Genomic DNA, 14,153 nt, shown 5'->3' on the forward strand with positions numbered 1-14,153 from the left:
ACGTGGTATTTAATGGAAACTGGGACCAAAAAAAAGGTTTTTGTTTGTTCCTTTTCAAAATAGAACTCGCTAATCGATAGTCACCAAGTTGGCAACACTGTTATTGGACCCAGAATGTTGGATATAGAAGAAGTGTAAGACAACCAACGAGCATCATAGATGATGCATCAGGGAAAGTGTGATGGGCCCAAAACAGAAACAAGAAAAAAAAAGTGTATTTTTTTTCCCAATGTGGTAGTTTAATAGGAAGTTAGATGAACTTTGATAGAAAACATTTTGAACAACACACTTTGTGCTTGAGCGCTTCAGCTCTCCTCTGCTGCGGTTGGTCGGCGTCGTTCCTGTTTGTGGTCAGACGCCCATTCCCTCAATAGCTGCCACATGGATCAACTTCAGAACCTGCGATAAGAAAGAAATAACCAGTGCTGACCAAATTCACCTTGAAGAATTTCGGCAGGCGAGCGGTGGTTCAAACATTTATAATGACCCACAACTTTATGAAGAGGAGAAATCTTTATTTTGAAGTCCTATAAAAAGTAAAGAATGCAGCAGTCCAGTTAAATATCTCACAAAAATAAATAAATCAATACAATACAAACAAAACTCAGTGGTTAAGGATCAAACATTTGCTCTAAATGTCAGCGCTATTAGTCTCATGTTGCCTCCTGTCATCTGCAGCTCCATCAGTCTGTGTCATCTTCAACAGTTTGGCACACTATCCAGATCCTGTGCCACAGATTCCACCAGTCAGTCAGAATGTGAGAGTTTCTCGTGCCATACTCTTCCAGATGTTCAATGTGGGGGTCTGATGCTACACGAGGAACGGGAGGAAATGCGTGGCCGTGTTCCGCCGGCGGGTCTTCCTCCCTCGCAGCGGCTTTCCGTGGACATTCAGACCCACAAACATCTGCCGCTTCTTGTTCTTCCACTCGGCTGATGCGTACGTGTTGTAGCCGTTCTCCTCAATTCGCTCTTTCAGGGTGCAGTCGATCCCAAACTCCCTCTGGAGACAGAAGTGACGATTTAGCACTCACGATCTGATTCTAGTGACATGTGGTGTGATTGTAGACTGAAAGCATAAGTATGGTCATCATTCACAAACTAATTCATTTGGAGACAAGATGCGGAGAGTTGAGACAGTGATGGACCAAGAATGTTAGAGATTAACGTAAAGGAAGACCACCAATGACGTTCATGGATAATTTAAGTTTCAGGTGAACTTGAGTTCCTGTGAGCATTAAACAACCAAACAGTCTCAAGATTGCTTGTAAGCTGTAAGCAACCAACGCTTGATGTCGACCAACTAAGTCAAATGCTGACATAGAAAAACAATGCAAATTCTAACAAATGTGTGTCAGGTTCAAAGCTTCGACAGGAGCAAGACACTGAACATATACTATACTGAAAGAAAGTGAAGAAAATTATGACCTTGTTCCCAAAAGTACAAATTTTAGAAATTGGATAAAAGGAAAGAAGCCATAGGAATAAAAAAATGTTGCGATTATTACGAATATGTACATTGAAATGCAAGAAAAGTAAATTACAAACACAACCGACCACTGGAAATAATATTCATAAACTCCACCTTGAGGAAAAAATAAATCCTCCTCACAAGTGGTACAGGCGTCTCTACCCCTACACTGGACAGGCCACCAGTATGTCACAGAGGAAACCAGAGTGCCAGAGGGAAACCCAGACAAGAATCAGACCCAACTCCACAGAGGAAGAACACTGTGAGCTCCCTCGAGATAGAATCGAGGTACACACCATCGGGGAACCATGTATCCTGTCAATTCTGTGATGGAGGATGGGTGTGTCACGTGGAGAGCTCCTAGCCTGAGAAATCCCCGTGCTTTTTCATAAATGGAGAATCGAAGAAAACATCTGCGCCTGAGGTGAATACCATTCAAGTCTATTCTACCTCCTGGCACGATCGTGTGATTGCATTTAAATGTATTTCACTGTTGTTTCAATAATGTCTTACTGCACGAAACAATGCTGTGAAATTGCAGAATAATCACATCCAGCTGAGCTGTTACCTCAGGTACGTCACACTTTAACATCAGCTTATTAACAAGGACAGAAACACTGACGGTGTGATCTGGACAACTCAACCTCCTTCAAAACAGAATGTTGGTACATTTAATGCTCTGCTGTTCCTGTGAGCGTTTATACTCGTACTATCATTTCTTTCAGCAGGTAGTCAGTTGGTAAAAAAAAGTGGCCAGACTATAAACCCAGCTATATCACAGGCTCTTTACTAACTCTGGGAAGTTACTTTAAGTTAAATATGTGACTAAAAAGTTACAACAAAATTTGATGACAAAAACGTTGTGGTGAGAAAAATGACCAGACTATGGTTCATAAAAATCATGTTATGTTCACAGGTTTTCTGAAATGTATGATTGCAAATATAAAAAAAAATACTATACAATATAAAAACAAAAATATAATTCTATATTTATTTTTAAGAAAAAGAAAGCAAAAAAAATGGTGTGTTCTTGTCGATAGTATGGCTTTGTCCTTAACGCTATAGTGCCACATGCTGTCCAATTGAGCCAAACTGCAATCAGTGATATTTCAAGCACAGACTTTAACAGATAAAATAACTAATTGTAGGCTAACAGACATCACAGTGAGGGTGGAGGTCAGTCTGAGCAGCTTCCTGTTAAACAATGATATGTACTTAATATCATCTTGTTCAGTGTGACAGCTGCACTGAACCCAAGGGTGGAGTTCACTCTAACCAACTGCTTAACTATTCATTAGTTACAGTAAATGAGGAAGTAATTAATTTGTTCATGGTTAACATGAGTTTCCTAATCCAGTGTGTTACCAAAAACTGCACTAGTCTCAACTAGTAACGCGATGACAGATTGAAAGAGTTGTAACGCTCCTCCAGACCTGGAGCTGCTGGAGGCACCTTTAACAGCCAAGTTAGGGCGGCACCCCTGATACTACAAATATCCCAATACAGTCGCACAGGTTCAGCACGAAAGTTTGCAGTGAAGATGGCATGTGTTTTGAAACCCAGGGTTCCCACATGAGCCCTCTCAACTCTGAGTGCGAGCTCACGTCGGTCCAGCAGTAGAGGAAGATAAGCCTTCCGTCTGATAAGCCCAGTATGAATCTCTCTCTCTCTCTGGATCATTCCGATTGACCTGTGACCTGGATACTCACTGCTCCGTACAGCTCTCCTTCCCTGCTGATAGCCAGATAGTAGTTGCTGTTCAGCCCTTTGATGGCCACCACTCCCACGTCCACGGAGGTGATTTCCAGAATACCTGCCAGAGCAGAGAGACCATGTTATCAATCTGTGTCAGTCGGGAAGGTGTGCAAGAGTTTCAGCAGGACTCCAATCCAACAGGTTTGTGACAACCCCAGAGAGTCTTTTTCATTAGTGCGAGGGTAATTGAAAGCAGATTCTAATTTAGCTGGACGTGAGAACAAACAGTGAGGCCGCATTATTCATTCTGGAGTGATATTATAAAGAAAGTTTACAACCTACACCTGTGTAACACATTCCAGCTGCGCAGGCTGTTACCGGCTAACATTAATAGGAGAGTACCACAGAGAATCTCGGCTTGTTTATGTTCTGTTTGCTTGGTTACATTCCCCAATCCTTAAACAAATAATTCAAGGTTCTCGTGGGCTATTAAAGGGGCTAATTTATACCCCGCTTAACAAGGGCGGCCCTCTGCCGCAGACAGTTGTGGTTATTTGTGTGGTCTGGGTATCAGAGGTCACAGAGATATAACTTCCCAATGTCCCCTTTGAGCGCAGGAACTACCCATCTTGTGTTTGTGTGTGTGTGTGTGAATGTTTGAACTGACTTCAGCACAAACTGTAAGACAAGAGGACAAAAAGTAAGAATCTCAAAGATGTTTTGAAAAGGCTTGCTTAAGTTAATGCCTGAGCTACACAAATGTCTTTTTGTTTACACAAATGTTTCTGGGAAATCAGTTGCAAATCAGGTGAAAATCTTCCATGTGAAAACCTCTCTCAAAATTAAAGAAAAACTAGTTCACAAGTGTTAACCTCTCACCCATATGTAAAGCCGCGTGAAAATGTGCAGATCTGCAATGTGAAAAAATGTGCAGATCTGCAACATCTCAAACCCACATTTAAGAAAACACAATGAAAACCTAATATAAAACATCTCTGGTAATCACTTGAAACCTGATAAGTTAAAACCTCTCAAATCCACTACTTCACTGGTGTGAAGATTGCTGTTCACACGTGTGTTGTGACACCAACACACACAGGTCTCCCTCTGATGTGAGTGTGATAATTAATGATATTATTTCTGTGTAACAGTCGACAACATGTCTCGCTGACCGTCCTGATGTGTCTTCACTACAATGTATACATTCATACAGAGGTAGTTTTCAAGCGACCGTCTAGCAAGACTTTGATGTTCATGTTAAACTTTCAGCAGTTTCTTTGGGGATATGTATTTTAAACCTCACAGTTTAAAGTAGTCTTAACTTATGTCCACTGCTCTGTTGACTCCGTGGCTTTGGCCAGGCGATTGTCTGCTGACCTGTTCTCCAGGTCTTTCTCTAGTGGCTGCAGTGGACCAGAGAGGACTCAGGTGGGACCCTGAAGAACAATCGCACCGGCCGCCCTCCTGGTCCGCGAGGTCATGACTGTATCAGTTTCTTGTTCAAACGCTGGCACCTCGGGGCAGTGAGGTCTGCGGCAGCAAGGCGGTGGTGGGGACTGTGACACAACGGCCATTGAAGATCTGAAAGGTGCTGGTTTCTGGGCTGGATCGGGTGTCGGTATGGAGTGAGGTTGTAAGACAATCTATGGCAGAGTCTGGCCGCTCTGTAAACATGGGGGGATGAAAAGGTTGGAGAACAGAGGAGCCATGACAGTGAGACTGGGGGAGGGGTAAGGATTTGAAGGCTGTTATGATCACTGATCAAAGTGGGCCACCAGAGGCACGGGCGAGACGCCTCATACACACACAAACGCACGTGAGAGTTGCAGGTGAAGCAGGTGAACCTGCACTGGCAGTGACGTTACACCTCCACTCATTGATCTGGAGCTAATGAGGCCGCAGAAGAACTCAGCTCCACGCCCGGGTCCACACTGTGTGGGGCTCCAAACAGCATACATGAAAGTCGACCAGCTGCTCACACGAGATGGCATGAGTTTTTGTTTCACATGCAGCATGTTTTTTTTTTTTTTTTTTTTGGACAAATGTGCAGACCGTTTGATGTGCTCTGTTTGGAGCCACAGCATAAAATGGAGGGGCAGTTGTGGATCGAGCCGAGTCGACAAGTATTACAAGGTGTTTTTTTTTCCACCGTGGGATGGCAAAAAGAAACTTTGTAACAAGTTATTCCTTTAATCACATTAGTTTACTTCATAAAGAATAAACTTCGAGCAACATCGCTATAACTATTATACAAAACTTTGCAGATGGAAACAGCTGCATTTTGAAGCTACAATGTTGGCTAATAGGCAAATACTTCCTCTGACATTTTCTTTAAGTGACAATAAGTGCCAGTCTTGGAAATAATTAAACTAGCCAGTTTGACCCACCAAATTTAACACCACTAACTTAAATTGATGATTCTGGTGTAGCTATCCTTCAACAGATGGTTGGTATTGCTGCTGCTTTATAGGCAACAAAAGTCAAGCCAGCATGGCTTCAGATTGAAGCACTGTTCTTTGGGTTACCTGTACTGACGCTAGTGAGATTGTCAAATCAACTTCAAGATGGCAATGAGCCTCATAACAAAGTCACATAGCTAGTAGCCCAAAGTAATAACAATACCAGTCGCTAGGCTAATACTAGCAGCGGTGGGAGGCATCATCTAAAGGCAGAAAAAATGAGCCAAAATAATGTTGTCCAGTGAGTGATTTGCAGACTTCACAGTGTTGACTGAAAATATTATTGTGCATTATTGAGTGTTTTTATTTTCATTGCTGTAGAGCTAGCACTGATAATTCCCACATCGCCCAATGAGTCAGCACACACTTTTCCTAGATCTCGTTCTTTCCGAATTTGAAATTTGCAAGACTGTCCTTGATGGGTAGCTGTGGAAAATATATGCTTGGCAGTATCAGTCGCGCTTTGTTACACTATTAGTTTAACTGTGTATTTAACTTGATTATATATCGAAACAGAGGACGGGGACATTTATTTTTCTTAGCAAGCATTGGCTCATTTACTTAGGTCAGACCCAGTGAAGCCCCTTACTGACGGTCATGAATCCGCCACAAACCAGATTAGAGCACGAGAATGAAGATTCATGTGGGTGACATTGCCGTGTAGAGGAGCGGACTAGTGGCAAAATAAATCAGGTTGCAAAGTAAAAACACTGGATAAGGACCACAGTGGGTGTATTTACATAGTGAGGACATTCATCCTCGTCCCCGCCTCGGAGCGAAGCTATACATCCTCTCCCCTGGACCTCCACAACAGGACCATCCGTTCCCTCCATGAAGTAGCCCACTGCTTTGATTAAAGTAGATGAACGTGCTCACATGTGCATGGAAACTACAAACCCACACTTCAGCCATGTCCAGGAGCACACATGGCCCGGCCCCAACACACACACACACACACATTGAAAGGCTCAAACGGGTCAGGATAGTCATAGAGAATCTTTTCTTGACTCCCTGGTGAAAATATTTTGTCCTTCGTTGGGGGCTGCTATAAATTTAGTTCAGCTGTGAATCGTGGATGTTTTAATTACCCACTTGCTGATCGCTCCTTAGCTGACTTGAACAAAAATCTCCCTGCTCTGTAACCTCAGCACAGACTCCCAGCAGGTTGGAATGCCATGTGGGACAGTTTTACGCTGGCATCCCAATAAATCTGCGGGAGGCAGGATCCTGGCTCTTAACAGACTGTGAGCTGGGTCCTCGCAGGGCCACAGGCAGCACCCAAAAACCCTACCTCGGTCTCAGAAAGATCTGAACTAACATAAAGAAAAATCAACTCAAATTGAGGCCATTGTGAAGCCATGGACGGACCTGAGAAATGACTGTGGCTAAACATGACCTTGAGTAATAATTCTATGAATGTTGCCATGTATGATGTAACACAAGCATTTATCGATTGATTTTGATTCAAAGGTTTCTATTCTTAAATGAATAGTTTTCAGTGAGACACAGTCGAGCCTGAATGTGTTTAGAGTTAGAACCTGGCGGTCCCACAATATGGCGGTAAACTCCAGTCAGTCAGCTAGTATTGACATATTTCTGATACCATAATAAAAAAAAAAAATCCCTGAGCTGAGTTGAACAAGTTCAATCTTGAAAGCTAAGTCTCAGTTTAGACTCGCTGTCACTTAAGAGCCCCAAAAAATGCTTTAGATTTCAGTCTGGTTCAATAAATGCACACAGTTTTCATTTTTGGCTGGTCACATGGAGAAGTCATCGACAGTGTACAAGACGTACACACCTCTTGGACAAAGAACATCAAATCTACCAATTGAGCTGTCACACTATAAATAAATACATCTTTCCCTACGGAAGTCCTGTGTCCGGGCGTTGTGAGTCGTCCTCAGCCAAAAACCTGATATTTTGTCACATCAAGGGACTGGAGAGAGCCTACAAAAGACATCAGCCCTGGGATCATGTCTAGCCTCAGGGGCCAGCAGGGAGACCGAGGCCACTCTTGTGTAGTATTCTTTACTGTGTGAACCTGATACACCGGCACATAATCCACACACAGTGTCCCCGTGCTCCCTCGGGACACTGCGTTTTGATGACACCGCCATTGATACCCAAGACGCACTTTGATGTGGCCACAATGTTCAGCCATGTCATTCATGAACTTGTACCTCTAGATGCCCCCCACACCCCACCTGCTCTTTCATTCATCCCCTGCATGCTCATGCTAACTGAGATGTGTGAGCTCACCCCATGAATTGACCTGGATCCTTGTCTCAACCCATGATTCACAACCATCAACTCACTTGCCAATCGAGCCCATGCTTGGCTAGAGAATAATCTCTGAGAATAAGCTCTGACAACTCCAGGAATATAGTTGTGTCGACTGAGATGCTTTAGACGTGAGAGACAATGTTGGATGAAGAAAGTCGGGGACTGCAGAAGAGGAAAATGGCAATGAGGTTGATGGATGAATGAGGCCTTGGAGCACAGGTGTGACTCGGGCAAGGCGTTGAAGAGAAGCTAAAGTGGAGGACTTGCTGCAGCGACCGCTGATGGGACAGAGCAACAAACTCATAAGACCTAAAAGAAGTCCATGGTTCTTGTCATGGACCCAGCAACCTCAACAGGAAGCAATTGGGCCTAATGTAATTGCCTCTGACTCATGTTGCGATACATTGAGTGAGTCCAGCTCGCAAGGCCCAACACTTGAATGAACCCATGTGACTAAATACAGAGTGACTTCACCAGGGCCTCTTTAAATGCACAACAGCCTTCTCAGAAGAGATGGCATGTTTGCTTTCGTAAATCACACAGCCATATTATGGACCTGTTGTTTCCCCCCTTGAGTCTTTTAAGAATGGGAAGATGGGTAGATGTCTGACTGTGGTGACACAGCTGAATGTCTATAAAATACAAAGATCGCATTAGAGTCAAACTTCCATCTCTAAAATTCATTTTTTTGGAGGACCTTTTTGGTATAGAAGATATATCAATTTTAAATTAACTAAGTGATGGAAAATATAATTGTCTATACAGGTTTACAAGGTACAAATCTCTGGAAAATTATTATTTTTTAAATAACCAAAGACTCAGACGTTTGTTAAGATAATTAGTATTATTTTTCTAAATATTTGGCAGAGCTTTCTTACGTCAATTGATTTGGCACATTGGTCATACAGCCTGCATATCATGCCATTGTTATTGTTTAAGTTCAACTTCTTAAGGGTTTCATGTATGTTTCTATCTGCAAAACACTTTATATTTATACTTGTGACTGTCAATACAAACTGCAAACCATGTACCAGCTTTCGGACAGACATGCTTTCTGTCTTTTAAAATGTCTCTTGTTGACAAACATTAAATCTTAAAAGTGGACTGAGGTGCAGATGACGTTCTTCCTCAACTGACACTGAGGTCAGACATGAGATTTGTCACGTCTCATTCTTCTTTTAAATGTGCTTTCATATGTTTACCTCGGAAAAGATGATCGTATCTATTTTGGAACTGGAAAAAACTCTAGTTTAAAACTCAGACGACTGACTGCGTAATACAACCAAGGCCGCACATCTTTGCAGACAGACGCAGGTAAATCAGTGTAAAACTTTAATCTCACGCAGCTACACGAATTTCAACTTAAAAGAAAGGAGCAGCAGCACCACAGTAAAAGCGCCACAAAGTAACACGGTCAGTAAATAAAGTTGTTTCTGTCATGACCTCGTCCAATGGCGCCCTGACATTCCGCCGCCCCTGGTCTTTTCCTCTAAGTCTCTTTGATTGAACGTGTGGTTTAGATCTCCCAAGAGGAACATGAAAAAGTTCCACAGAGGTTCGGGGGCAAGACAAGAAAACTTGCAAGGAGAGCCGTGCATGTGAGTAATAAGCGAGCACATGTGTCACCGCTACATGTTCACACACCCACCGCGTCATGTGACCAGCACACACACGTCGATCCGTGGAGGGAGGCTAATGAGCGCGCTATCGTACTGACTGATATGCCGACGGCGTACAACGTGTAATCACTTTAAAGACGTGTTTCTGCTTTAAACAAATGTCTGATCTGTGAGTGAGGGTGTATAATTTACTCGCAGGCTGGCGTTCAGTGTGAGTGGGAGAGTGAGAGACAGTCTAAAAGCATCAATGAGACTGACATTCATTTACATCACCCCCCCATCCGTCGCCCTGGCCCCGTTCTCCTGTGGCTGTTATCAGCGCTGTTTACTCTGGGCTGTGAAGACGGCCTGATAATGGCCGGGTTATCGGTCGCTGCTCCTTTTTAAGCCATTTGAGAGCTACCAACACTCTGCTGAGTGTTTGGACAGTCCAGATATCAGTGGGATGTCTGGTTTACAACAAAAAAGATCTGAGCTGCGGGAAAGAATTATGTTCCTACGCTGTGCAAACAATACACATGAATTCAATTACAAAATCATTTCAACTCCTTCAGAGGTAAATATACACTTCCTTCCTTGAGATAACATCACCCACATGACTTGTTCACCACTGACAATGAATCATGTAGATCGTACTCATTTTCTCAGACGTTTGTTGAGTGAAAAAAGGCCAAAATGGTGCAACAGGTGCTGCAACGTGTGACAAATCCTCCAAATCTTCTCCAGATGTCCTTTTGTATTCTTCTCCCAGTCTAAATTATTTAGCCGGTGTTCATTTCACCTCATCCGCCATTAAGGTATTTCCTTCATTAGCTAGTTAGTGAGCAAATGCGGGGGGTGAAGGGTTATGTTTGTAAATGCGCTTATTGGGAAAGCTACTCACTGAGTGGGTCATCCTTGCTCTTGGTCCCATTGACATTTCCATTTGTGTCGATTCTCAGGAAAAACTTCTGGAAGGAGAACAGCTTCCTCTTCCGTTTGTCCCCTTGAAGGTGATTGTAACTGCGCACATGCCTGCCCTGCGACCCTGCCGTCCGTCCTTGTCTAGACCAAACCACTGTCTCGGAAATGTTGAGGGGCAGACGGAAAGTTCGCAGGTTCGAGAGTCGGTCTCTGCAGGGCTGACGGCAGGCTGCCCCAGGTACAGAGAGGGTGAGCAGGACCAGGGCAAGCAGGAAAGGCACAGACAGAGAGGACCAAAACCAGGAGTGAGCCCCCGACCCAGCCCGGGAGCAGGACGAGGCAGAGGCAGCCTTAGTCCCTCCAGCAGCCCATAGGATCATGGTAGTGTGCTGTGTGGAGGACTAGAGGCAGCCTCAGAGCCTGGGACATGCTGCTGGGGGCGCACAGAAGCTGGGAGGGCAGGCCCGGAGAGATCTTCCCCCAGCACGGTCCAAATGATGTAGCACCTGTAGCAAATCCTTGGACTGTCTGGCTTATGCTGAAGTTCAACTACAGCTTATCAAGCCTGTTTCCTCTCCAGCAGGTACTCCTCTGAGCTGACACCAGACCCAGAAAGTGCCCAGTCCAAGAGGTGACCAGTCAGCGGGAAGCAAAAACGGCACAATTAGAAAAAGAGCGTTGTCCAAAAACAAACCTGGATTCCGCTGGTGTCTGAACAGCTTGAAAAGATGCACTCAGAAGAGGTGCCTACTCATCCAATACTTCATATCCAGTGAGACTTTTGGAGTCTCTGTCAGATGGAATCAGAAGCAACATCGTCAATAATCCTGGAGTCTCGTGTTCCCCCGCTCCTCATCTCTCCGGCCCGCTCTCCCCCCAAATGATCCCACCTTTTTCAAACACTGAGGTAAGAGTCTGAGTTGGGAGGGGTCAAGAGTCCGATTCCAACCCCCCAGATAGATCCTGGAAATGAAGGTTCCTGGTGTGATATCTTCACCTGAGGGACTATCAGAGCAAATGACGGTGCGGCGTGTTTAGTTGTTTGACTCAGTTAGTTAGCCGGTCCCTCCCTCCCCTCACACATATGGGAGCAAGTACAGCTCTGTGTGTGTGAGTGTGTGCGCGCGTGTGTGTAAGTGTGCTCCGATAGCGGGCTTTATCTCGAGATGCTGCAGGAAAGGAAGAAGTCTGCTCTGCATGCCGGTGCGTGATTACTTCATTTTCCAAATCCATCTTAAACCTTGTCTTGTGTACTTTACCAACCAGTCTGCTGGGGTTCTACTTTCTATTTCCGGGTGAAATCAAGATGAAATATAACTATTAAAACAATGAAGGTTTTGAGTTTGGGCAATTTCCCGCATTTCACTGGACGCCTCTCAGGATTTTTTGCTTGTACTGTAAAGGTATTGCTATCGCTGTTAACGCTATGTTTACGCTGTATACGCTTAACCATCACACCTTGGACTCACCCATGCTTACCGACACTCCACTGTGGGCTTTCATTTGTGGGCGTCTCTCCTCATCTTTTGAGTATTTTTTGTTTGATTCTGCAGCCATTTTTTAATTATTATTTCAAATGTAGAGAAACAATGTTTTGACTGTTGGTGCTTAGAGCCCAGACTTCAGCATCCCATCTTGGTGGGAGGAAAGGACAGACGGTAAATTATGTAGGAGGACCTGCAAGGAGTTACTATGTAACGTTATAAAAAGATAAGCTCTCCAAAGTACTGTCCGAATGAGTTATCATGACTTCCTCAGTGATTCAGGGGTCTCAATGAACCTGTCGTCTACGAGGCAAGCATTCTATACTCTGTAAGGCAAAGCACATGGAAGAGGTGAAGAAACATCAATGTGGACCAGACAACAATTACCAGAATGTGTCATATTTCCTAAGGAACCAAAACATGACTGTACAGTTCACAGGAATGTTTTGGTTCAAAATAATAACCACCTAGTCTCAAAATAACAAACAAAAATATCCAACAAGTAACATTACATTTCACAAATATTATATGGCATGAAAATAGTAATTTGGGAGAATTTTGGCCTAGACATTACATGGTACAACGTGACATTATTTTATTATATTACTATATTATTATATATATTACTATACAATATTTGACTTTTCACTTTCCCAATTTATGAGTTGTATTTTTTTTCTTATGCAACTGGGGTTATTATTCACTGTGGGGTGGTAAGAGTTCCTGATGCCGCCCCAGGAGGGAGGATTTGCTCATGTTCTTTGCAGAATTGCAGTGCATTGCTCTGATCTCATTAGATGAGATGTGTCATTCCACATTAACATCACTATTTGTCATAAAAACAAAGATTAGAGGGCCATACGCTGACTTTTTATCAGTTCAGTGTAATAAACTGAAGCTACGCAGGTCGTCTTATCAATTTAGCCTGATCCTCCAGTCTCTAATGCCGGGGTCTGGTCTCTAACACGCTTTCCCTTAAGTCCCAGTTTTACTGCCTTCTTTAATGTCTGTCAACGATCTATGGCAGAGCAGCAATCTGGTCTTAACTCTGCACTCGGCTCAGCTTTATCTGCCGTCACAAACACAGCAATCTTATCAGCACTTCCTTTGCGCTGTCTCTTCCCACTGTGATAACAGGAATCACTGTTGAGGACACAGAGTAGAGGGCAGGAAGAGGGGCTTCATATTGATCTATGCAGCAATAATCTGTTTTCTGTTTTTCTCATCTCATGACATGAGTGCAGGTATGACTGGTATCATCGGAGTGATGTGGGTACATCGAGTCATCTCACAGATCTGACAGTTTTACCTCCGTTCCAGATATTTCAGACTCACAACGTGTGCTACTTTTTGACGTCGTACTGTATTAGACTTTTGAGTTACTACAAACTAGCAGTTGACCAGCTGATAACAATGCCAAGTGCTCCAGGTGTGAAGAGAGGTCGCTAGTGCAAATGCAAAGCCATGAAAGAGAACTTTCTGTAAAAAAAAAAATCACAATTTTTTTTTTGCCACAAACATTTAAAGATGACACATTCATTTTACTGAAGGATGATCAAAAATATCGTATGGTAGGTTGATAAATACTCTTCTGCTCCCTAAATCTAGTTTCTGGGAAGAAGAGTGTGAAGTTAAATCTGCCAGTAGTGAAAAACAACATATTCAAAATTGCATTGTTTTAGACAGCGTCTCTCCTTCTTGCTGAATTTATGAATTTAAAAAGTGAATTCATCCTAAATCAAGTGGAATGAGATATTGTGGCTAAAAATAAGGCTTAGCAAACTTGGTAAAGTTGTGAGTTTTTGCAGTGTAGCGAGTCTTTTTGGGAGGAGAGTGCCACTTAAAAAAAAAAAAAAGTAGAATACGACAGGATCACTTATGAGGATAAAGAGCGTGGACTCTTCTGTTTGTACATAAACTAGCTCCTACCAGTTCTGGCAAAAGAGCCAAGAACAACACAAGGTCACAGCTCCTGAGGTTGTCAGTGGAAAATTCCTGATGTTGTCAATGTCAAACAAACACACGGTTGTAATCTTATAATGGCCACCAAACGGCAAAGCATGAATAATTGACACTTACTCAACAGGAGAGCTGCGACTTCAGTTCACCAGTTTGTGTTCTTTGTGCTCACTAATGTAGTCTTTAGCGGACTCAGAGCAAGGACGGCCGGCTGACTCGGGGGATCTGAAGGATATCTTCAAATAAGTGATTCTTAACTGTTCATCTTGAGTTTTCTACT

The 14,153-nt window shown here is 43.3% G+C and overlaps 1 protein-coding gene across 1 annotated transcript; it reads right to left on the reverse strand.

Annotated features, from left to right (window-relative positions):
• Nucleotides 1-557: 557 nt before the first annotated feature.
• LOC128762730 (fibroblast growth factor 10-like) lies at nt 558-11,264 on the reverse strand. Its single transcript, XM_053871187.1, has 3 exons — nt 10,411-11,264; nt 3,181-3,284; nt 558-1,003 (listed from the first exon to the last, which is right to left on the reverse strand). Exons 1-3 carry the CDS (start codon nt 10,808-10,810, stop codon nt 812-814), a joined length of 696 nt encoding a protein of 231 aa, XP_053727162.1. The 5' UTR covers nt 10,811-11,264; the 3' UTR covers nt 558-811.
• Between the last annotated feature and the right edge of the window lie 2,889 nt (nt 11,265-14,153).

Source organism: Synchiropus splendidus, chromosome 7 (genome assembly GCF_027744825.2).
Source record: "Synchiropus splendidus isolate RoL2022-P1 chromosome 7, RoL_Sspl_1.0, whole genome shotgun sequence".
NCBI lineage: Eukaryota > Metazoa > Chordata > Actinopteri > Syngnathiformes > Callionymidae > Synchiropus > Synchiropus splendidus.